Consider the following 26,353-nt stretch of genomic DNA (forward strand, 5'->3'; position numbering starts at 1 on the left):
ATACATTTTACTTGCACGTGTGCACCTATTTTCACTTGCAGGTGCAAGTAATTTGCCTTGTTAACATTTATGCACTTGGGTGCACCTATGTGCACCTAGTTATAACGTTATGTGCACCTACATTCCGGACACGTGGCGCGCTGTAATTCGTCCGCAGTTCTCTCCTGGGCGGCCAGTACGCACCTGAACGCGATCCTATATATATATATATATATTTGTGTGTGTGTGTATTTATTTATTTAACGAAACAAGTACGTATTTGTAAATAAAACTTTGAAAATATATATAAAAAAGTATGTTTTTACTAATTCTGTTTTGGAAAATTATTTGTGAATTTTTTGAAATTAAGAATTTTTTTCCAAACATAGAAATGTTAACTTTTAAAGTTTAGTGTAAATGATAAAAAAAAAAAAAAAACTATATGTATTCTATTTAATCACATTTACATCATATATATGTGTACTTTTATATAGGTGAGATAGTAATAAGTCAAAATCACTTCATTGCACTAAAACAATATTAAAAACTGTAAACAAAATATAAATTACGTGCAATACACATGCATGTTTACATGGTTTGGTACACTGAAACATTTGATAAAACATTGATAAACTACAAGCACACCACTTATTTTACAAATCAAACACTAAATTTATTTCATGGGATAGATCTTATTTAACTTTTTTTTTTTTTTTTTTTTTTTTTTGCGCATCTAGTCATAACCAACCCAAAGAAGGTCCATTTCCCCCATCCAGTGACACACCTCTCCTTTCCCGGGAGATGTCTTGAGTAGTTTGAAGGCGACATGATTTGGTGTCCATGACGAAGTATCCATATGACAAATTGCAAAGAGCTTATTGATTGCACCTCTCTTCTTTGGATTAATCACATCCACGGCATAGACTTGCGTTAACGGTAACATATGGCAATAATAAGTGGCAAAGGGGAAGAACAACTCATGGCAGGCAACAATCTTTTCGGTGTTGTAAGGTTTAATAACGTTCCTAACCATGACCACTTGATTCCCCAAGCCTTTTGCATTCTCCGATGCCAAAGCCACCATATGTTTGCGGCCTAAACTTTCCCTCGAGAACTCGATCATGTCCTCGAGGGTCTTTAGACAGTTACGCCTCTCTCCCTTCACCGTGGGAGCATCACAATGGTGAAGGCTCATGTCCACAGAGGCCTTGGTGGAAGGAATGGAAAGCGCAGTGGGAAATATCCTTTGCAACTCGCTCTCGCTAAGTCGAATACTTGTGGCTATTTGAGAAGGAAGAAAAGCACGGTTAGGGAATTTGTTGTCGAGATCAGGCAGAGTTACTTTGTTGCCGTTTTTCAAGACTGAAAGTCTAAAGAAAGACCAAGGGTCGGCTTCTTCGGTAGGGACCTTAACATTATCGGTGAAATGCACTTCATGATAAAAAACGCAAGGAATTGGCTTTACAGCAGATGCACAAACCAAATTAGCACTTGTGCAGAATTTGGGGTTGGATGTGAAGTATTGGTTGGATACTAATGGACTAAAGGCTTTTGTTTCGAGCTCGGAGAGCGGGGATAGTTTAGAGAGAATAGATTGAGGCATTTTGTTGTCTACATTTTGAGACCAGAATTTGGATTGTTGAGAAGCAATAAATGATGGAGAAAGAGCATTAGAAGCAACAAGTGAGAGGAAGATGTTGAATAAGAGGAATTGTACAAAAGCCATGCCTGCCTGTAAATATGATTCTTTAGCTTATGATAAAATTCCCAATACTTCTGAGGGTTTTAAATAGACTCTTCAAACCCATTTGGCATAGTCCTTTTCGTCTCTATCTTCTCCCAATAATTCATACACAGTTTTGCCACATCGTCTCTACATATTTATAATATTAATTTAAAATTTCAAGTGGTCTTCTCTTTTTCTTTTCTTTTTCTTGTTCATAAAAGAGTCATTTTCATTTTTGGTCTTACTGTTATTGTGGCATTGCCAATTTTAGTCCACTTCATTAATTTTTGCCACATTGCAGCCAGTTTTATTTAGTCATTGCCACTTTTAGTCCACCGTTAAAAATTTTCGTCAAATGACCATCCAAAACAAGGGTATTTTGGTCTTTTCATGCTTTGATCATCTCCTTTACCCTTTGCAGTGGTTTTCCTTACACATTTTCATCCAATGAAGAGGTCCGGCAAAAGCCATGGCTTTGTAATGTGGCTCATATGGCGTTCGTCGAACTTCTTCATTGGATGAAAATGCGTCAAAATGTGTAAAGAAAACCACTACAAAAAGTCAAGGAGATGACCAAAGCATGAATAGACCAAAAACACCCTTGTTTTGGACGGCCATTTGGCGAAAATTTTAACGGTGGACTAAAAGTGGCAATGACTAAATAAGACTGGCCGCAATGTGGCAAAAATTAATGAAGTGGACTAAAATTGGTAAATAGGACCAAAAATGGAAATTATGATTTTCTTAATCTCTAAATTCTCACATTTTGACTCTTGACAAAATTTGTGAAAGTAGTACATAGATTATGATAATTCAATAGCTCAATAGATAAAAATGAAAGGCAAAAACTTGTATGAGACCATTTCACGAATTTTTATCTGTGAAACGGTACGTTGGATCAAGATGAAATATAATATTTATACTATTTATACCAACAAATGCAATATTAAATCATAAATAAAGTATTAGATTTCATCTTGACCCGATCTATCTTACGGATAAAGATTCGTGAGACAATTTCACATAAGTGTGACTCGAAATCATATATCCCAACTCAAAGAGCCCACAACATAGAGCGCGTAACTCTCATACTTTTTGATACGGCACTCAAGCCAAGACCCTAACTCCACCACAAAAGCTAGCTCATGAGTGGAGGTTTGACCCCAACTTAAGTACCACTCCACAATCTCTTGTGGAGCCGATGTGGGATCGTATCATTGCCCACCCCTTGAGAAGCCGACGTCCGCGGCGGCTTACTCTAGACGGCTCACACTCCGGACTCTTCTCGGCACCAGGTAGCCCTTTTCCCCTTTGGATGGCTTCACTCTGGACCTTATCAAGTACCAGGTAGCCCTTTTCTAGGTCGCCCCCTCCGCTAGGCCGGCACCGGATGAGTGGTTGGCTTCACTCTGGATAGCTTTCACTCCGGACTCTTCTCGGTTCCCTTTGAACCTTATCAAGCTCCGGGTAGCCCTTTTCCAGGTAGCCCTTTCCCACCACACTCCGGCCTCTCAATGAAAGCACCAATGATACGGCACTCAAGCCAAGACCCTAACTCCACCACAAAAGCTAGCTCATGAGTGGAGGTTTGCCCTAACTCCACCACAAAAGCTAGCTCATGAGTGGAGGTTTGACCCCAACTTAAGTACCACTCCACAATCTCTTGGGAGGTTTGACCCCAACTTAAGTACCACTCCACAATCTCTTGTGGAGCCGAACCCCAACTTAAGTACCACTCCACAATCTCTTGTGGAGCCGATGTGGGATCGTATCATTGCCCACCCCTTGAGAAGCCGACGTCCGCGGCGGCTTACTCTAGACGGCTCACACTCCGGACGACGTCCGCGGCGGCTTACTCTAGACGGCTCACACTCCGGAATCTTCTCGGCACCAGGTAGCCCTTTTCCCCTTTGGATGGCTTCACTCTGGACCTTATCAAGTACCAAGTAGCCCTTTTCTAGGTCGCCCCCTCCGCTAGGCCGGCACCGGATGAGTGGTTGGCTTCACTCTGGATAGCTTTCACTCCGGACTCTTCTCGGTTCCCTTTGAACCTTATCAAGCTCCGGGTAGCCCTCTTCCAGGTAGCCCTTTCCCACCACACTCCGCCCTCTCAATGAAAGCACCAATGATACGGCACTCAAGCCAAGATCCTAACTCCACCACAAAAGCTAGCTCATGAGTGGAGGTTTGGCCCCAACTTAAGTACCACTCCACAATCTCTTGTGGAGTCGATGTGGGATCGTATCACTTTTTTTTGGGTGAATCTTGACAAATAATATACTTTTAGTATATTAACTCTCATACTGCCATTGTTTCCTTTTTACAAGTGAAATTCGTACATACACATATATGCGATTGCATTGATTTGGAAATCCTGACGAAGATAAACTGATAAAGGTTATGTTTGGCAAACCTAGCTGAAACGGTAGCTGAAAGCTGAAAAGTAGCTGAAAGCTGAAAAGCTATAAGCTCGAAGCTGAAATGTGAAGAGCTGTGTAGCGTTTTAAAATAAGCTCTTATTTTAAGCTACTAGCTTATTTTGAAAACATTACCAAACAAAGCTTATAACTTATTAATAGCTTCTAATAAGCTCTGCCAAACACAGCTAAAGTATCTTCATTTGTCAAATTGGCTATTATTTGTACCTTATTATAAGACTCCATCAAGTCAGTGGCTCAGTTTAGGTTATTAGTTTGGACGACCAAAGTTAAAAACTTGTCGGTCAATATTGAAATGTAATGCTTATATTGAAAAATATAATACTAATAAGAATGCAGTGTTTATTATTTATATGAGAATGTATAATACTCTTTTGAAAGAAAAAAATGTAATACTTTTACATTTTCGTTTATAAGTAACAAACGCTTGTCAACATTACTTATAAGGAGGAGTATAACACTTTACTTATACTGAAAAATGTATTACTAATAAAGAATAAAGTGTTTATTACTTATATGAGAAAGTGTAATACTTTTGAAGAAAAATGTAATACTTTTACATTTTTTTTAAGTAACAAAAACTTACCAACATTACTTATAAGAGAAAGTGTAAAACTTTTTGATGAAATGTAACACTTTCGCATCAAAATATAAAAGTATTATATTTTTACTCACAACTATTACATTTTCCCGTATAAGTAACAAACTATTTATTCCTTATTAGTATTATATTTTTCAGTATAAGTATTACATTTCAATATCGACACGACCCGATCTGTTTCAACGATCCTTTTCTATGAGACAGCCTCACACAATGTGAAATTTATACCAATATATGTTACGGAGCAATTAACACAGACAAAGGAGAAGATAATGGAAGAATGCAAAAAATGTTCTCATTAATGATGGAAGCTGGAAATTATACATCAATATTTGGAGGGAAGAGAGGCTAACAGATTTAACTGCCTACAGGGATAGGATGCTGCCATGCATCGCAATCATAATATACTCCTAAAAGCCCCCCTTAAGCTGGATTATATAGATCTAAGTAATCCAAGCTTAGAGATATAGCTGTAAAATGAACTAGGACAATGAGACTTAGTAAATGTGTCTGCTAACTGATTTGCGAAGGAAATATGGAATAGCTTGATTACTCCATTGCTTAGCTTCTCTCTAACTAGGTGACAGTCAAGTTCTGTGGATTTTTATTTTACACCAATAGGTCTCCCACACTTCTGATGTCAAGGAGCATTGGTAAATATACATAGTTCAATTTTGGGAATATATGGACATATTCGTTCTTTTCTGATTAGCATGATCAATAGATATATTTGGTACCTTATTTGCTAAAAGTTGGAAATTGATTATCTTCTGAACTTCCAGTTCAATCTAACTAGAACGTGAATTTAAATACTGAGATGTTTCTCATTCAATGAAATTTCTCAGCATTATTTTAAATTTGGGCTCATATCTCCCCTAATACCATGAAATGATCGTCATGCGCGTATCTATATATTGATCATCTTATCATGGTCTCAAAGTATTAAGACAACAGAATGAGGATTATACCCAACATGTAACACAATTTTTGAATCTATATAACAAAATTGTGAATATAGAGTTCATAAATTGTGAATATTGATGTAATTTTGTATATTGAGTTTTAAAATTGTGACTATAAAGTTCTAAAATTGTGAATATAGAGTTTTAAAATTGTGAACATATAATTCTAAAATTTTGAATATAAAGTTTTTAAATTGTGAACATGAACCTAGGTCCACCTTGCAAGGTGGACTCGGGTCCATTGCATAATTTGCCATATACACACACACACAATTTATTTGTAATATTAAGTTAGTAATATATATGTATACACACACATACACACAATTTATTAGTAATATTAAGTTAGTATATATTCTATTTTATACCTAATATATTTTTATATTTTTACAATATAACTCCAAGCTAAGTATATATAATTATTACCAAACCCTAACCCTCCACCTCCAAAATCTCATTCTAAATTTTGATTCAAGTATAAACATTGTTGCTAATCCTACTATAAGTGTTCTTATTGTTTAATTGTTTATTAATTGTTCTTACTATTATAATATTTAATAAAGTGTGGTGACTTAATTATGTAAGTTGATGGTTAACTATTCATGAGATTATATAGGATGACAATATATAATACAATCGAATTTATTCCTAAACAAGTTAATAAGTATGTTGAAGTCGTGAGTAGTTTTCTTTTATTTTATGTTTTAATGATATTATGTAGTTATATATTAGTTTTGTATTAGGTATATATTTCTTAAATAATTTAGAAATACTTATTAAACTTTTTAAAAAAGACTTAACATGTAGGTTTTAAACATGCTCAAAGCGAAACTTATTTTCAAACCTTTTAATGGCCTACATATTAAATAAGTTTTTAAAAAGGCTTCAGGCCAGGCCAGACCAATTGTAGGTTCAGGCTTGAGCTAACAAAAAGCCTATATACAGGCCCAGGCCCAGACCGAGGCCTTAAATTTTCGTAACAAGCCCATGCCAATTTTTTTGAAGCTTAGCTCAGCCTATTTCTATTAGCAAATTTTATTGTGGACCACGGTCCACCAAACATTGTGGTCCGAGTGACAAAAAGACGTTGTTTTGATTAATGAAAATAGACGGATGAAACGGCCTCCGTTCCGCGCAACTGCAGTTCCCTTTCAACACAACTGCAGTTCCAGACGAATGAAACAGCTTCAACACAACTACAATTCCAGACGGATGAAACGGCCTCCGTTCCGCGCAGCTGCAATTCCCTTTCAAAACAACTACAGTATCAGTTCAACACAACTGCAGTATCAGTCCAACACAACTGTAGTATCAGTTACGGAGATTTACGGGAGTAGTTTCTCCCACTTATTAAAACGATGTCGTTTTGTGACCTTAGTCCATAGTGCATTGTGGACCGCGGTCCACTGTATAAGAACTGATTTCTATCCCTAGTTCTCATGTCTCCATTTAGACATCTTCAACTCATTTACTATAATCATCTTAGTCCAGTGATTTGTAATCTTGACTTCTAATAGCAACATTAGGTTCAATTTCTTGTAGTAAAATTATTATTCTAGTATGCTATTTGAGCTTTGGTACTTATTATTTATTTATCCTTGCTTTAGTACTTATTGTTTATTTATTCTTTCGGTCACTATTTGGGCAGTTATCTAAAGAATTATACATATTCTTTTGAGCCTAGTATCAGCGATAATAGTATTACTTTCCAAGCCTCATTTTCTACTTTCGTACCTGATTTATGGTGGACTTGATCCCGACAAAATCATTAATTAAGTATAATAGAAATAAACATTTATCAATGGTGTACCTTGTAATGTGGACAGTGGGTCCACGGTATAATTTGAACCGTATGTCCATCGGTAAGTAATATTTTTTTCAAATAATAATAAAATTAATCTATCATTTGGTAGCATTTTAATTTTGAGGGGTGTGATAAATATTTGCTAAGTCAACTTGTGATTTAGTTATATTTTTAATATTTGTTGAGCGAAAGTTGAGGTCAAATTTAGCACCATGTTATCAAGACATGGTATTATTTACTAAGCAAATTAGTTATAACTTTTTAGGGTTGTAAATGCTTGATTTGAACATTATTTCATTAAAAAAGATCGATCCAAAATAACATACTCCCTTGTAAACCAATTGTTATATCATGGACAAAAGTAGACTCTGATTCAAAAATTATGTGTTTACAATTAACATATTATATATCTTCTGTTAATAAATTATGTGTTTGTGAATAAATTGAAAGCACATAATTTGTAAATTACAGACACATAATTTATTAACTGCAAACAAACAAATTATGTGTTTGTAGTTAACAAACTATGTGTTTTTAATTTATTACATTCTAATAATTTATTAATGAAAAATATATAATATGTTAATTATAAAGCCATAATCTTAATATTATTTTAAATTAGAATTTATTACAAATACAAGATAGAGTCTAATTTATGGTATAATTTGTCCTTCTAAAGGTACTCGTCCAAAAATCTATTGGGGTGTCCACTAAGCTGATGGAGATATTAGTTCTTGTCGACAAAGGGCGGCAAAGTTGCATTATTACAATTATTATTATATCAACCAGGCCAAGTTGCAAAGTAGTTCATGCATTTGCCCATTCCTATTTGCTCTCTGCCACAATGACACTGATTGGATGTTGGTATGTTGGAATAATATCTCCTTTACACTATAATACACCTTACATTGGACTAATATTATGTGTTAAAATAATATACATTACGTGTCAAAATAATATAACATTTGGAGTAATATAATGTAAATTATGTTTTAAAACAATGTATATTATGTTTTAAAATAATGTACATAATGCGTTATAAAAATGTATGTTGAAACTGGGCGCGCAGAAAAATAAAATTAAGCAAAACGACGTCGTTTTGAATCGTGATTCACACAACTATGTGGACCACAGTCCACGCAATAACTACTGGTTTGCTTCGCGAAAGGTAATTAATATTAGCTTATTTAATAAAATTACATAATGAAAGATAATGTGTGAAATAATATTAGTTTATTTATATTAGTTCTAATATATTTAATGAATGCACAATAAGTATTTTACATATAGGATAAGTGAATGAATCAACAATGGTGATTATTTTGATATTTCTTTATTTTCTAAGTTTTCTAAATTGATTGCAGGATTGATGTAGTCTCAGCATCTTTTCAATGCATCAAGTATGTTACGATGTTTTATTGCCCTACATTGACAGTTTTAATAATGAGTTTGAAATGTAGCTATGTAAAATAATGATATAATTAACATTTACATATTATTATCAACATAAAATTAAAGAATACCATTTCTTTAGGTGTTCTGTTCGGAGTTCATTTGATTCAACCATTATTGTTGAATGAGTTATTGTGAATAAAGAAATTCATAGCTTAAGAAATAAGATTAGATAAAGTAGTAAAAATTTGAACATTTTAAATATGATATAGTTCAAAACTATTGCGAGGTAGTTTTCCGCTTTAATTTGTTGGTTTATTTGAACAGTCACTTTGTCAACAAATCCCCAAGTAGTTAATATGTTTGGTTTCAAACTATTTTTTTTTTAAATTCATGGTATTAATAAATACTTGGTAAATAAATATATAACATTATTTTGTATTATAACTTTGATATTTAATTACAAGAGGATGTAAAAAGAAGATAATGGACAATGTAATGAATATCAATTGATGAATTTGGATGTAAAGAATTTTTACATTGGAAAAAATAAAGACAATATAACTAATAAAATTATTTTTCTTATTTAATTTATTGATAATAATTTTTTTTAAATAAAAGCATTGTAGACACATAATTCTAAACTAAATAAATGCATATGCATCATTTTTTTTTGTAGTTACTAATTTATTTAATTTAATTTAATAAGAGTAAAATAGAGTGATGAACTTAAGTATGCCAACTTTGATTGGGATGGGTTCGAACCTAAGATCTTGCATATTGAAATCAATAAATATGTTAACAATTAAGGATAAATTTGAAAATCTCAAGGAAAAATATAAATTTAAACAATCTGAACCATCCATTTGATTTAATATTTTGACCGTCATTTGTTGTACTCGTTATAGGCCTATTTTTTTTGCTCTTATTAGTATACTAGTTTTTCACGCGCATTGCGCGAATGAGATAATGTCCAATCCTATATACCAATTATTTTGTTGAATTGTCAAGATCGATGTTGATTTTGTCTTTAATCCAAACAAGTTGATTGTAGAAAATGAATGAATTATAAATTTATATTAGCTCTAATATATTTAAATAATGCACAATAAGTATTTTACATATAAGATTAATGAATGCTGCAATAGTAGTTATTTTTCAAATTTCTTCTTTTTCTGAATTTGAAAGATTGATACCAACAATGTTGTAGTCTCAGCATATTTTCAATGCATCAGTGTGTCATAATATTCTATTTCACTACATTGAAATTTTTAATAATGAGTTTTAAATCAATTTATTGTGTTATTTGAATGTTTTCTTTGTAAACAAATCATCCCTAAGTAGTTAATATGATTGGTTTCAAATTGTTTTTTAAATTGTTTTCCATGTTATTAACATAATAATTGGTAAATAAATATATAACATTATTTTTTAGTATAACTTTGATATTCAATTACAAGATAGTGTAAAAAGAAAACAATGAACAATGTAGTGAATATAATTAATTAATAAAGTTGAATGTAGTGAATCTTTGCATTGTCAAAAATATAGACAATATAACTAATGAAATTATATCTCTTTTAAAAAATTTTGATAATGAATATTTGTTTTTGAATAAAGGCATTGTAGACATTGAATTATAAATTAAATAAATGCATATGTATTATTTTTTTTGTTGTAACTACTAATTTTTTTTTAAACTACTAATTTATTATTTAATTTAATAACAGTAAATAGAGACTCTGTTTGGCCGAGCTTATTTAGGAGCTTTTAGTTTATTTTAAGCTACTAATAAGCTATAAGCTCTGTTTGGTAATGTCCTCAAAATAAGCTAGTAGCTTAAAATAAGAGCTTATTTTGAAACGCTACTCTAGGTAGCTTTTTAAAAATAAGCTAGTACCTTCTTAACTTTTTTCCATCTTTATCCTTATTATTTTAAATAAATGGCGTCATTTACCCCACCCAATTAAAACTCTTTTGGCCTTTTCAATTCGATCAATATCTTTCATTGTAATTTCAATATGACATTTGTGTTTGAACAATAATTTTTGTATGAACTAATTTTATGAATTATAAACATTTTGTTTTACTTTATATATTTTCTGTTGGTTTTATGACTTCTGGGTAGTCAAAGGCAGGCCAACACTACCTGTTATAATGGCGAGAATATAGGAAATATGTAGGAAAAATATGTGGAGAGAATATAGGTATTATATTGCTCAGAATTGCTTGTCCCCTTTCTCCGTGTATGGAGGGTCTATTTATACATATTTTGGGCCTAGAGCCCTACAAGGAATAAGAACCCTGGACCGCCTCCAATTGGGAGTCCAGGTTACATTATAACTAATAAGCCCTAATCTTGCTAATATTATGTAACCCCTCGGTTTTTCCGACAAAGTTAAGGTTCGAAAATATTTTTTTTAAGCTATGACATTTATGAGATGATCTCTCGGTACTTCAGAAGGATTGCTATAAGTGAGACTAGTTATTAATAAAGCTGCGATCTACGTACCGGTCACGAACCGTAAAATTTTTAAGGATGTATATACAGTTCGAATTTTCCTAGAAAATGGATTATTAAGTATGATACGATTAAGCCTGAACTTTCTATTTAGTTCAAGTGGAAATTTAAACGGACTGTAAGAGTGAAATTGTTACGGACCTTCGTACCTATATTTCGCGAGATATCGAAAAATTCCCAATTTTAGTGGTTATTAACGGGATTATTTTTAGAATAATTTTGGTATTAAAATTTTCCCGAATTAAGTTACATTCCTCCGAACTTTTATCTGATTTACTCCCTAACTGGCAAGGAAGTCTTGCTCTACAAGATACACCATGGGATTGTGATAAGTGGCATCATTATTTACCACATGGTAATAAATAATTAATTAAATGGGAAGAGTATGGGATAAGCTAGCTAAGAAAATTGAGCTCAAGTCTTGCATTTCCTTCATCTTGGCTGAAAATATTAAGGGAAAGGAGAGAGAAAATAGATCTCATCTTCATCTTCATTCTTTGTTCAAGAACTCCATAGCCAAGTTCTTCACCAAGTTCTTCCATCCTAGGTAAGACTTTGGATTTTATTCGGTTAAAAGACTAGAATCCTTCCGCAGAACTTATTGTAAGCTAAGAATTCTTGGAAATATTGTTGTTATGGTGATTTTGTTTAGGATCTTCGGTGAAAAGTTTGAAGAAAAAGATCACCATCTTTCTACGGTTTAAAAATCTTCTTGGGAGGTAAGGAATCCCTTAAATTGGTTTAATCACTTGAAGGTGAACAAATGCTAGTAAATTATGAAACTAGGAATTTTATGTGAAAATCATGTGTTAAGTTTGTGGATCTACAAGTTGGCTCAACGGACTACACTTGGAATTTTTGGTAATTTTTGTATACAAGTTCACGGCTAATTTATGCATGTATATGTTGGGTTTACGTCCATATAAGCTTATACTTGTGAAAATAGTGGAAAATCGGGACGTTACAACCCCGTTTTTGCTGCCCGAAGTGGGCAGAATATAGTGGACGCGGCCTTGGACGCGCGTCCATCAACGCCCAGGAGTTTCGGCGTCACGGCCGAGAGGCCGGACGCGCGTCCGCTGCGCGTCCGTGGGCGCCCAGTTTCGGCGCCATTTGCCGAACGTGCGGACGCGGCTCGGACGCACGCGTCCGCAGCTGCGGCCAACCGCGAGTCCGCACGACGCGGACTCGTTTTCAACCGAACTTTTCCCCTTTGTTTTTGTGTTAAAATGATTTTGCAGGTGAACATGAATAGGATGGAAGAATAGATACCCTGGAAGATTTATTATTTTGAGGAATACCCAGTTGTATTAAGTTGGATGTTGATGTGGTTGTTTGATGTTGTAAGTTTAGCCTTAACGTTTGGGTATAGGAGAGATACCTAAGCGTGGCTGTAACACCCAGTTTTCTGCTGGTTAGATGCTTCTACAATGTATTATTAAGGATTTTGAAATAAATCCAAGATGTGAAAATTTGGGGTGTTACATATTATAAGTGTTAAGTCTAATCCTTATCGAACTCTTCGGTATCTCCGTGTTGGGTCTCCTTCTTGGGCTTTCTTGATCCAGTTGTTCTCTTGGGCCGATCCATGTGGCTCAGGCCTAGTGTATTATCCATCATCCAGTCCTCCACTTTCTTGGGATTTTGTGAATACAAAGTCTCGGAAAAGTATAATTGTGTTTTTTTGCTTTCATCAATCTCATTCCATCTTCATTTTCCACTTCTCTTCTCTCTCTCCAACTTCTTTCTTTCTTTGCCTACTGCATACTGATACCGGTAAGTCTCCATGTACTATTTTTCATCCTTCTCCTTTTTTTTCTTTTTTTTTTTTCGTTCGGGGCTACCAGAGCGTGCCGGTTGTTTCGTGTGGTAGCCGGCACCGGTCGACTGCCTCATGCGTGAGGCAGCCAACCACACTTTAATTTTAATTTTTTTTAACTTTGCTAATTTATATATATATATATATATATATATATATATATATATATATATAGGATTTGGATCCAGTGAGATCACCCTAGTTAGACGAGATCGTGAGATTACATCTTGATCATCCATTCTATTAGTTTCACGGTTCAGATTTGAGGGGGGTTTTTAGTTGTTAGGCGCTCAAATTTAATAGTGTAGGGGCTGTGAAGTAATTTTACTCATTAATTACAATCATTTCCAATTTTGTTTACCGTGATACTCTCGATATTTTCTTTATAGAATCGCAATTGCAGTCTAGCTCTTCACGCAGGTTTCACAATCTAGTCGTCTCTCTATATCGCGGAATCCCAGTTCGTCGTCTCTCCTTATCGCCTCAGTGTCTACATACCGGAGAAGCTTCATGGCTGGTTCTTCCATCAGGTGGTCAAAGCGTCTATGCAAGAATTCTTCCGGTGGATCAAGGTATTTCATTTTCCCCTTGTTTTGTTTCTTCTTTTTTTTTTCTTTGTTTTTATGTTGTTTGTGAGGGGTTGCTTTTTATTTCTGGGGTTGGAAATTGGAATGGTTTTTCGGGTAGGGGTCTCGATTTTATGGGGTTGTAGTGTGCTTACCGGTCCGGGAGGCTATAAGTGGCGACAGTGACTGGTAGTAGTCTGTGTGTAATGTTGTTATGGTTGTGGGTCAGAGGATAATTGATAAGTTGAATTGAACCAACTTGGGGAATATTGTTTCGGGATGAACGTCGTCAAAGTGATGAAGTTCTGGAAAGCACACAAATCAAATCAAGGGAAGGGTGTAAGGGAATAACATAAGAATGAGAGTAGTTGAGAATTGGTTGAATCTATTATGAAGTACAAGAAGAAGGCAGTAAAACATTAATGAATAGGGAGATTTAGAAGCTGGGAAGCTATTCTGTGCTGGATTTTATGCTGTATAAGAAAAATATTGTGAATGGATGTTGTTTTTTGATCATCTACAAGTCCAGCAGCTGTGCGAAGTGGGTATGGCTTTCTTGCTTTAATTTCACCTTGGTTCATGAGAATATACTTGATGATAAGGTGTTCTTTTATTGATTTTGAAATGTTTGTGAAACATTATATGCTTGCAGGATGCATTAAAAAAAATCAACTTTAATATGCTACTAAGAGTTTGATAATTTAATTGCTTATTATCATCTGCTCAAAAGAAAACAAAACTAAAAATCATTGAATTATTTTATTGAAACATAGAGTGGGAAGTCGCATAATCTGATTCCGGCCTAAAAGACACTTAGTATTTCAAAAATCAAATTGTTTATGAATTATCAAGCCATGCTGGATTAAATAAAAAGTTATGATAACTTGATAAGGCAATTTAAAATTTATCATGATTTCTTTATGCTATTATTTACTTTGTCATCTTTTAGGCATGGAGTCCACCGATACATGATAAATAAAAGTCAGTGTCATCTTTCAATTATATTTTTGTGTGTGCGCAACAACATTATGGTTTGTGTGCATATAGTATTCGTATGTGCTTTTGATATGCTGCAAATCTGCAGTCTTCCCTATCATATTTGGGTGTCTGCGAGACAGACTTGGTGTGTGTGCGCAGCCGAGCATCATATTAAAGTGTATGCATGTTACTAATGACGTATGTGCATTACAACCACAGTCGGAATGCACTCTGTGCAAGTGGTTGGATTTTGGTAGTGTTTTGTGTGCATATCAATTTGAAAGTGCGTGCAAGTGGTTGGATTTATTGTGGTATGGGTGTAGAGGTGTGTTTATGTTAGGGGGGTTGGTGTGTGCATTTCAGTATTGGTGTATGTTGTTGGTGTGTGCATTTCGTGGGTGTAGAGGTGTGTTTGTGTTAGGGGGGATGGTGTGTGCATTTCAGTATTGGTGCATGTTCGATTTTTTGTTAATACATATTTTGAGGGTATGCATTTGAGTGTTGAAGTATGTGCGTATGTTGAGTGGTGGAGTGTGTGCGTGTTTGCTATTATATGACGAAATTAGTAATGGAGGTGTTTGAGATATGGTGCTCTCTAGTCATGATTAAATATTGTTGTGTATATGATATTTCTTGTGTAGATGCATGTGTGTGCGTATTAATTATGTGGTAGGTGCGGCCTAGTTTTTTGTTGAATTTAAGTGGCAATTATTTTGGATGTAAATACCAAATATGTGAATTCGGTTGTAAATACAAAAGATGTGAATTCGGTGGCTACCTATAGTTGTGGTTTTATATTGTCTAGGTAAACATATTGCGGATGACACTACTTAGGAATTATCTTAGAGTAAAAAAGAATTCATTGAAACACGAAAGCATAATAATTTAACTATGTCAATTTAAAAAACTTCATATTTTATACGATTTATTTCTTTATACCATGCAAAACTGTTTTTTGGTTTTTCGTGTGAATGGTTGAATAGTAGGTCTTTTGTTGTTTGTTGTATGGGGGAATTGTTGTATTTTTATATTGTATCAAAATTATTTATTCGTGTTGGGGTGTGCGGGATAGACTTGGTGTGTGTGCGTAGTGACTCGTCATAATCTAGATCTGTGCACTTTAGGTTATAAGTGTGTGCGTTAAGTATGTGCATACTACTCTGTGAGTGGTATAGGGGGCGACATTTTCATTTGTTATTAATTGGTTCTTTTTGAAATTTTCAGGGAACAATGATGAAGGGATTCGAAATGTTATGGTGGATAGTCTGCCTTCTGACGATTTTGAACATCCGCCACTCCGCCAGTTGCATTGTCTTCTCTTGTCCAAGCAGACCCAGCTTTGGACGATTCAGATCATGGGCTAGCTAGTGAAGATGTGGGGTTGTTTCCTATCATGAAGACCGCACCAACCCAAAGAATTTAGTCTCAGAGCTATGCGGGTTAATGCATGCCAAAACAACATCCGTACAGTATATCGCACACATCTACCACCATTATTTTAGAACACGGTCATTACAGTACTTGGTCAGTAAAATGCACACGTTGTAAACCTCACATGCACACACTTTCATGTTAGAACCACTAAATATTAACTGTTGAATGTTGGTTAGTAGGGTGGTTATAGTCCATTTTCTTAATTTATTTATTATCTTAGTTTCTTTTGTAACAAACGTCATTTGCACCCACACAAGAATAAATCAAACTTTGTACCCGTTTACGTTCAGCAAAATGCACACAGCTTCACTAGCGTCTGCACACGCATGTGGTAGTAGACATATTAAAAATTAAGCGGGTAGAATAATGATTAGTACTATGCATCCACCTGACTCAGTAAATGCAAACACATTCATGAAATTCTAAAACGTTTCAATCAAGATGCAAAAAATTCAAAGGAGTACGGTTTATTGCTATAAACGAAGTTCAATCCCTATGAATTATTAAAATAAACGTGTTTGATATGTGGGGGGGTGCCGAAATTCACTAATGCACACACCTACGAATAAAAAAAATCAACAATTCACAAAGCATGCAAATCCAACAATTCACGAAGGTCCACATGCATGACTAATATTCCTACAGAATTATGCACACACCCGAACTCACAAATGCACACACCTATGAATAACAAAAAAAAAATAAAAAAATTAACATTTCAAAAAACATACAAAACCAACAATTCATGCTGGTCCACACACGACTAATGTTCTTACAGAATTGTGCACACACCCAAACTCACAAATGCTCACACCTATAGTTCCCATTATATTTAAGAGTACCGCGATAAAAAAAAATGTCAACCTATTCATTGACTTGTCATTATTTTGCGTGTACTACGGTAGTCATATGCACACTGCTTGCAAGAAACAAACGTTGTTGATCACGTGTGTGTGATAAAATATTCTCGTGAACATGAAATGAACATTACATTGCTGAAATGCGCCTAATACACTCCAATCAAAGTTGCACCAACCACCAAGACTGTGTGCACACACGCTAAAAGAGGGCACATGTTAGAGTACTGTTCCAACAGGCTTTCGCACACACCTAGCTCTATGAACGCACACACCTACGAACCAAAAATAAATAAAAATTTCAGACGGAACTTACTGGCAATGTTGTCTGCCATTACCGCGTCTGGACGTCTAATATCCTTTCTTTATTTTTCTCACTATTTTTTTGGTTAATACCACACAAAGAAACAAAAAAAATATATAATGGGTTACCATGATTAGGATTCCTTAATATATGGAAATTATTATATTTCATTTATTTCCATTATCAAATTACAATTCCATCCTTTTGAATTAATTTTGTCCTAATATAAATGATATTTGAATATCAATCCTAGCCATTCATTCCAATTTTATTAATGGTTGAGATGGGATCTCATGATCTCATCTAATATGGTGATCTCATTGGATCCAACCCCTATATATATATATATATAATGGGTATACTTTTTTTTTTCATTGCCTAGTGAGTATGTGTTTCTTCCACACGGTGGTGGGAATACGAGTCTGCCAATGGCTAATGGGTATATGTCTTCCACACGGTGGTGGGTATAAGTCTTCCATTGCCTAGTGAGTATGCGTTTCTTCCACACGGTGGTGGGAATACGAGTCTGCCACTGGCTAATGGGTATATGTCTTCCACACGGTGGGGGGTATAAGTCTTCCATTGCCTAGTGAGTATGCGTTCCTTCCACACGGTGGTGGGAATACGAGTCTGCCACTGGCTAATGGGTATATGTCTTCCACACGGTGGGGGGTATAAGTCTTCCATTGCCTAGTGAGTATGCGTTCCTTCCACACGGTGGTGGGAATACGAGTCTGCCACTGGCTAATGGGTATATGTCTTCCACACGGTGGGGGGTATAAGTCTTCCATTGCCTAGTGAGTATGCGTTCCTTCCACACGGTGGTGGGAATACGAGTCTGCCACTGGCTAATGGGTATATGTCTTCCACACGGTGGGGGGTATAAGTCTTCCATTGCCTAGTGAGTATGCGTTCCTTCCACACGGTGGTGGGAATACGAGTCTGCCACTGGCTAATGGGTATATGTCTTCCACACGGTGGTGGGTATAAGTCTTCCATTGCCTAGTGAGTATGCGTTTCTTCCACACGGTGGTGAGAATACAAGTCTGCCACTAGCTAATGGGTATACTTTTTTTTTATTGCCTAGTGAGTATGCTTTTCTTCCACACGGTGGTGGGAATACGAGACTGCCACTGGCTCTTTTTTTTTTTCATTACCTAGTGAGTATGCGTTTCTTCCACACGGTGGTAAGAATACGAGTCTGCCACTGGCTTTTTTTTTTCTTCCATTGCCTAGTGAGTATGCGTTTCTTCCACACGGTGGTGGGAATACGAGTCTGCCACTGGCTAATGGATATGGGTTTTCCACTCGGTGGTTGATAAGTCAGTTGGTCTGTACTAGTAACCATACTTTTGTTATGCAGCTATTTAGAGTTAATAAAATTTCGTCGTGAAGCGGACGAAATTTGTAAATACATATTATGAGTCTAACTAAAATTGTAAAATACGCCATATTCCTCTGCTCAGGGCATTTCCTCTAGCTCTGCCGTGGGTTCTAGATTGTCCCTAACTTCTTCTTTGGTAGTCCTTTCTGTAACGGTCTACACCTGTAGATCTTGACTCCCTATTTGGCGGCACGTGAGGAGGTAACAGGATCGCGCCGCCTGGCGATCACATCTGGCAGTCCCTACCCCTTCAGGTGTTTGGAATTTCAAACATAGGTGCTCAAGCGATACCACGACTCCTAGGTCCTCCAAACCAGGCCTTCCCAAGATTATGTTGTGTGCAGATTTCAGGTCTACAACCACGAATTCCATATTGATAGCCCGTACCCTTGGGTATTCTCCGATCTTTATAGGCAGGGTGATGAAACCCTCTAGCTCTATGCTGTCTCCTGTGAATCCTGCTAGAGGTGTTCTCACCTAGTGTAAGTTCTCCTTGGTCAGTCCCAACTTGGTGAATGTTTCGAGAATCGAGATACATGACATTAACACTGCTACCCGTGTCCACGAATACCCTTCGAACTGTAGCTCCATTGACGTCCATTGCGATCAGGATAGCGTCCCGATGCGGGGTTAGACCATCGGGTAAATCGTCATCTGAGAAGATAATGGGGTCTCTTCGGCCCCTTTTGGGTGGTGCTTTATGCTTTATTGCCCCTATGTATAATTGTCTAGCCCAGCGTTTCCTCTCCCGAGCGTTGTCCCCTCCGACTGGTCCCACGTAAATCATGTGGATTACGAGTTTGTTGCGTTTCTCGCTACGATCGTCTTGCTCCTCTTGGGTCTCCCTTGCGATCCTGGGGGCCTCACTTCGAGCTTCGGCTTCGTGCCCCGTGGGCTCTATCTTGTGCATGGGCATCTCCACTTGTCTTCGCCACTGGGTCGGCCCCACAGGCGGTCGGCCCCCTTGGGGCGGTCGACCTATGTTTCGTCTGAGGGCTATTCTCTTTTCTATCAATCCCTCGAGTTCCTTCCGCAACGTGGTACACTCCTTCGTGCTATGGGTTGGAGATTCATGGTACCTACAATACCTTTCTTGTCTTGCTGGCAGTCGGTTGACTATCGGCGCGAGGTTTTGATGTGGCGGATCTTCTATCAACCGAGGGGGGTGTACCTCATGTACTGTCCTTGCTCCCAAGGTGGGAATGGCCCGGGGCTGGTGGGCTACCGGCGTGTGGTAGTGATCACCCCTGTCCCTTTGTTTTGGTGATCGATCCACAGGACGCGTTCTCGTCTCCTCCATTCGGCGTTTCTCCCGCCGCCTCTGTTTTTGTCGCAGGGCCTCTTCTGTTTCGGCGTACCTGTTCGCCCTTTGTATGTCTTGAGCGTACGTCTCCGGGGTATCTGTTCGGAGGCTAGCGAACAGATCACCCGCCTTTAAGGCCTCCATAAACAACGTTATAGCCGTCCGATCATCTAGACCTTCCACCGTTTGTATCTCTTTCTTCCATCTTCCTAAGAATTCTTTTAGGGTCTCAGTCTCTCCTTGCTGCACAGCGGTTAGGGCCGTGAAGTGCCTTTTGGCCCTCATGCTAATGTCAGAAATTGCTCGCCCAGAGTTCCAAAGCAATCGATAGTTCGCGGAGGTAATGACAAGAACCATCGTTGTGCCGCCCCTTTCAATGTTGAAAAGAATACTCTACAGTACATTGGGTCTTCCGCCCCTAATATCATCATCTTTGCTTGGAAGTCAATTAAATGATCGCTGGGGTCTTCCGTTCCATCATATGTAGTCATTGTTGGGCATTGAAAATTCTTAGGAGCGTAATATTCTTGTATCTCTAAAGTGAATGGATTGGTCGACAGAAGAGATCAGGCTGTCGGCTGATCCCTTCCTCCCTCCATCCTTTTCCGGAGGTCTCTTAGTTCCTTGGCGAGGTTAGCTATTTCGAGATCCTGATGATTCCGCCCCTGGTCTGTGGTCTGATCATAGTTTTCACCTACGCCTTCGTGGCCGATGGGGGTTTCCTTCTTGCGTGGCTCAACGGCCGGTGGTTTATCTTCGATCGTTCGACTTTATTTTAGGAATTCACAGAATTGCGCCGCGACCTCCATTATATTGGGGGGAAATTCGACCGGCTGGGTCCGAGGGACGTCGTTGTCCGGGGAACGCTTGCCTGGGCCGATTCTCTCCCCTTTGTGAGGGTCTTCTTGGTTAAGTAGCTCGTGCGTGGTGGGGTTTTCCTGCAAATCTCCCGCTGGCAGGCCTGTTTCCATTCCCTGTTGTGTAGTCACCATGTTTTCTCGAGTTCAGAGGAAAGTACGGAGTTTTTCCGTATCGATCCCCACGGACTTCGCCAATGTTGGTTTTTATGACTTCTGGGTAGTCAAAGGCAGGCCAACACCCAACACTACCTGTTATAATGGCGAGAATATAGGAAATATGTAGGAAAAATATGTGGAGGTAGAGAATATAGGTATTGTATTGCTCAGAATTGCTTGTCCCCTTTCTCCGTGTATGGAGGGTCTATTTATACATATTTTGGGCCTAGAGCCCTACAAGGAATAAGAACCCTGGACCGCCTCCAATTGGGAGTCCAGGTTACATCATAACTAATAAGCTCTAATCTTGCTAATATTATAAGTGTTAAGTCTAATCCTTATCGAACTCTTCGGTATCTCCGTGTTGGGTCTCCTGGCCTTCTTGGGCTTCCTTGATCCAGTTGTTCTCTTGGGCCGATCCATGTGGCTCAGGCCTAGTGTATTATCCATCAGTTTCAAATATATGTTCTTTATATTTTTATTAAAATATATTGATTTCATTATTTTATACTTTAATATGTAACAAACATATTTAAACTTAACACTATTTAAATTTTATGAAGATGTCCTTTTTAGTCTTTTTACATTTATCAGCTTATCAAAAAGCTAATTTTACCAAACACTTTTAAGCATAACAGCTAGTTTAACAGCTCTTCAGATTTAAGCTTCGATCTTATAACTTTTCAGCTTTCAGCGACTTTTCAGCTTTCAGCTACCTTTTCAGCTAGGTTTGCCAAACATAGCTAGAGTGTGGTACTTACTTTTGAATAATATACTCTAACATATTCATAGTATATGTTTAATAATTATGCCAACTTTGATTGGGATGAGATTCGAACCTAAGACCTTACTTATAGAAATTAATGGGTAAGTTAAAAGTTAACGGAAAATTTAACCGAAAAGAGAATATTTAACGGAAAATTTAACGGATAATCATATAATTAAGGATAAATTAGGAAAATCTCAAGTAAAAATATAAATCTAAACAATCTGAGCCATTCATTTGATTAAATAATTTGACAGCCATTTTTTCTACCCATTTTAGGCATAACTCTCTTTGGCTCTTATTAGTATATATATATATATATATATATATATATATATATATATAGTAGATAGATATATATATAGTAGATATAGAGATATAGTAATGAATACGTTAGTTTATTAAAATTGAAAGTTTAAAATGTTAATTTAAAATGTTAACAATTTTAGTTGAACTCACCTAATGAGCCGAGCAGACATTCAAAAATTTTAGGGTTAAAGTCATAAATTTTGAACTTGACAAAAATATCAATAAGTTCGAATCGAATAGTCCAATAATCAATAGAACTAAACCAAAACGACTAGCCCACAGTTTAGTTTCTTCATTGCTTCGTCCTCATTAATATATGAATTCATGTTGAAAAGTCCTTGCTGGTCTTCAAGTGTTTTCGCATCAACACCACGCATGTATCTAAACATTATTTATATCGCGACAAATGACATTAACATTCAATCATTCATTTTAATTCATCGTTAATGTAATGCAGAATTCCAATGAATATACGCTATATTTAACTAGGGAATTAGGTAAGAGACAATTACTCCTGATAATATTCCTAATAGATACAATGTAAAAATATGAACGCACCAAATAAGTACACCAATCATTTAATAACGCAGTTCGGAGAACACTCCTAATCTGCGGGGCCACGCCCAAAATTTTCCACTAGATCAACCCACGGTTTTTACAAGTACAAGGTTCAACCGATTTACAAAACTAGGCCTATCACCTATTTTAACGCCAACCTTATACAATAACTCAGTAAGAAAATTTTCAATACAATTTGAGCTAATCTATCAATTACACAAATTGTATGCCAACCTGAATTTTGACACAAGGTGTACTAGTACTGTGCGGAGCTGCTTCATTCTCCAAATTTAGTACTCGTTTCTAGTCCCGAACATTTGAAGTTTCTTTTGTGTAGTCAATGACTCTTGAATTGTTACTCCCTGAAACTTCGATTTGATCGCATTACAAGACTCCCCTTTTATAGTGCTTGTAGACCCTTGTAATTAGGAAGTCCACTATCCCATGTTCAAGCATATATTGCATGGATGAGAGAGAGAATTAATCTTGATCACACAATTTTTTGAAGACTAATTCAGTGATTGCCACTTGCCAGCATTTCTTTAAAAGCTCTTCCACTCCTCACACACTCCACTTCATTCTCTTTGCATTTTGTGCCACATGCACATCACATATATACCATACGTACATATGTATACATTAACACAATGCATTCACTTTTCATTTCCATTTTCATTTTGTGTTTGATTTATATGCCTATTCAATAACATATGCCAATTAATTTGTACCAACACATCGTAAATTAAATTTTATATTTTTAAAAATTTGAATTCTGTTATACATATATTTGATTTGACAATATTATTATTATTATTATTTAAAATTATTATTATTATTATTTAAAATTATTATTATTATTATTATTATTATTTAAAATTATTATTATTATTATTATTATTATTATTATTATTATTATAAAATAAAATTTTAAATTTTAATACATAACAAATTAGTCATTACAAAAATAGATTATTCTGATAAAGTTGTGAATAGCATATCAGGGTGAGGAACCTGTAGGTTTTATATAAGCTTATATTTGCTGCCTAGCTGGAATAGTTAATCAAGAGGAATTACGATGAAACAAGGACTATATTAAACGTTATTTCTAATCCCTTAGCTTGATAAAGCATTTTCAAATGCATAGTTTTTTGTTGTTTTTTTTTTTTTTTTTTTTTAACCTAAGATTATTTATTTTCACAAAAATAGTTTATTTTTGTAATAATTTTATTTAAAAGTTTAATAAAAAAAAAATTACATCAAAACAAAATAGCAATAATACTAAAGAGAAACTTACATACAAACTCCTTGTTCCTAATCTCTTGTGAAATAAAGACTAGCCTTGAGCTATTTAGGATATAGCATACTTGTCCATTAGCTATTTAGGATATAGCAGACTTGTGCATGAACATCTCCTATATAATCTTGTATTGATATATTTTGAAGTACTTATTTAAAAAATAAACATTGGGCATTATTCTATTCATGCAACCCGCGTGAAAAACTAGTGTTCACTACAAATATATAAAATGGTAACTACAGACACATAAACTATTAACTACACGTATCTACCTACAGTTAACTGTTTATGTATCTGCACTTACCACTTTATGTGTTTGTAGTTAACATGCTATATATATCTTAAATTTATTTAAAAGCACATAAATCATTAACTGCATATATTAATATGTAAACTGCAAATACATAATTTGAATGTTATAATAAACCAAGATTCACAATACAAAGTAGACTTTGATCTATGGTGTAATTTGTCATCAAGATAAGATTAAGTGATTTACCTCCCTAATCATAAATAATCACATATACATTGTGTAATTTTTTACCCAAAATAATAAGATTGGGTGAAAGATAACACTGATGGTAGCATGCAGAACGGAACGGTGACAGCAACTTGTGGCGGAGTTTTGAGAGACGAGTACGGTCAGTGGTTGCGATGTTTAGTATGGACAACTGAGTTTACCTTTTGGGCGATCCCTTCCCTTATATTAAAAAAAAAATGTCATAATCACTTTTCCAAAAAAAAAAAAAAAAAAAAAAAAACAGTATTGATAACTGTAAAGAAGCTTATACATTACTTGCAATACATAAACATTTCCACATTACATAGTACAAACATTTGATAACACACATAAAAATTAAACCACAAGGAGATCACTTATATTACAAAATACTTCGCAAAAGAGAAATTTTTGACTGATTTGGTTCACTTCATGTCTTATTTAGTTAATTTATTTTTCCAACTTATTGCCTTTGTCTAGTCGGAACCAACCCAAATAAGATCCATTTGAGTGATCCAGTGACACACTTCTCCTTTCCCTGGAGATAACTTAAGTAGCTTGAAAGCCACATGATCAGGTGCCCATGCAGAGGTATCCATGTGACAAATTACAAACATCTTATTCGTAGTACCTATTTTGTTAGGTTTAACCACATCCACAGCATAGATTTGCGTCGAAGGCAACTTATGGCAGTAATAGGTGGCAAAAGGGAAGAACATCTCATGGCACGCGACAATCTTATTAGTCTTATAAGGCTTAACATTCTCAATCATGACCACTTGATTTCCCACGCCTTTTGTGTAATCTGATGCCAATGCAACCAAATGCTTTGAGCCTAAACTTTCCCGAGAGAATTGAATCATGTCTTCCAGTGTCTTTAGACAACCGCGTCTCTCTCCCTTCACTGTTGGTGCATCGCAATGGCTAAGGCTCAATTGTATGGCGGCCTTCGTCATAGGAATAGAGAAGGCAGTAGGAAATATTCTCTGTAACTCGCTCGCACTAAGATGAATGTTTCTAGCTATTTGAGGAGGAAGAAAAGAGCGGTTGGGGAGTTCTCTATCGAGATTAGTTGGGAGAGTTACTTTGTGCCCTTTTTTTATGACAGAAAGCCTAAACAAAGACGCAGGATGGACTTGTTCCATAGGGACATAAACTTTATCAGTGAAATGAGCATAATTGATATTCGTTGGAGGTAATGGTTTGACAGCAACCGAGCAAACCAAATTGGCAGTGGTGCAGAATTTGGGGTTGGACAAGAAATATTTTTTGGATGCTAATGGAGTGAACATCTCTGCTTCGCTCTCAGAAAGTGGGGATAATTTAGAGAGAATAGACTGAGGCATATTGCTGTCTACATTTTGAGACCAAAATTTGGATTGTTGAACGGAAACCGATGCCAAAGAAAGAGAATTTGAGGTTATAAGTAAGAGAAAGAGGTTGAGTAAGAGGAATGATGCAGAAGTCATGCTTGTAATGCTCGTATTGTAATTGACACTTTATGCTCAAATTCTCAATGCTTGGGAAGACTTTAAATAGACTACTGAATAGTCTACATACTTTCTCAGTAATAATAATCATATGCTGACAAAAGTCTTGCCTCTTCATCTCTATCTTAAAGAGTCTTTTTTTTTTCTTTTAATTTTAAAGTTTCAAATGGTTATCCTTTTTTGTTTCTTTAATTTTTATTTTCAGGTGATAATTTAAAACTACTTTCACATGTATATAGAGAGCAAGAGCTGCCTCAATTTCACAATTTTAAATTGAATCAATCTAATAAATTTTATAACATGTTCATCATTTGTTATCATTTTCATATCTGATCAATATATATATATTT

At 35.8% G+C, this 26,353-nt stretch overlaps 3 protein-coding genes across 3 annotated transcripts; 1 reads left to right on the forward strand and 2 right to left on the reverse strand.

The window, feature by feature from the left end:
• Positions 1 to 485: 485 nt before the first annotated feature.
• LOC116027982 (polygalacturonase non-catalytic subunit AroGP2-like) lies at positions 486 to 1,745 on the reverse strand. The gene has a single exon (XM_031269784.1). The coding sequence runs from the start codon at positions 1,703 to 1,705 to the stop codon at positions 713 to 715; it is 993 nt and encodes a 330-aa protein (XP_031125644.1). The 5' UTR covers positions 1,706 to 1,745; the 3' UTR covers positions 486 to 712.
• Positions 1,746 to 7,507: 5,762 nt separating this feature from the next.
• LOC116026935 lies at positions 7,508 to 16,497 on the forward strand. Its single transcript, XM_031268362.1, has 3 exons — positions 7,508 to 7,568; positions 13,632 to 13,814; positions 16,011 to 16,497. Exons 1-3 carry the CDS (start codon positions 7,508 to 7,510, stop codon positions 16,148 to 16,150), a joined length of 384 nt encoding a protein of 127 aa, XP_031124222.1. The 3' UTR covers positions 16,151 to 16,497.
• An 8,492-nt stretch (positions 16,498 to 24,989) lies between these two features.
• On the reverse strand, positions 24,990 to 25,982 carry LOC116026936 (BURP domain-containing protein 16-like). Its single transcript, XM_031268363.1, has one exon. The coding sequence runs from the start codon at positions 25,980 to 25,982 to the stop codon at positions 24,990 to 24,992; it is 993 nt and encodes a 330-aa protein (XP_031124223.1).
• Between the last annotated feature and the right edge of the window lie 371 nt (positions 25,983 to 26,353).

The sequence above is a fragment of the Ipomoea triloba genome, chromosome 8 (genome assembly GCF_003576645.1).
Source record: "Ipomoea triloba cultivar NCNSP0323 chromosome 8, ASM357664v1".
NCBI classification, from domain to species: domain Eukaryota; kingdom Viridiplantae; phylum Streptophyta; class Magnoliopsida; order Solanales; family Convolvulaceae; genus Ipomoea; species Ipomoea triloba.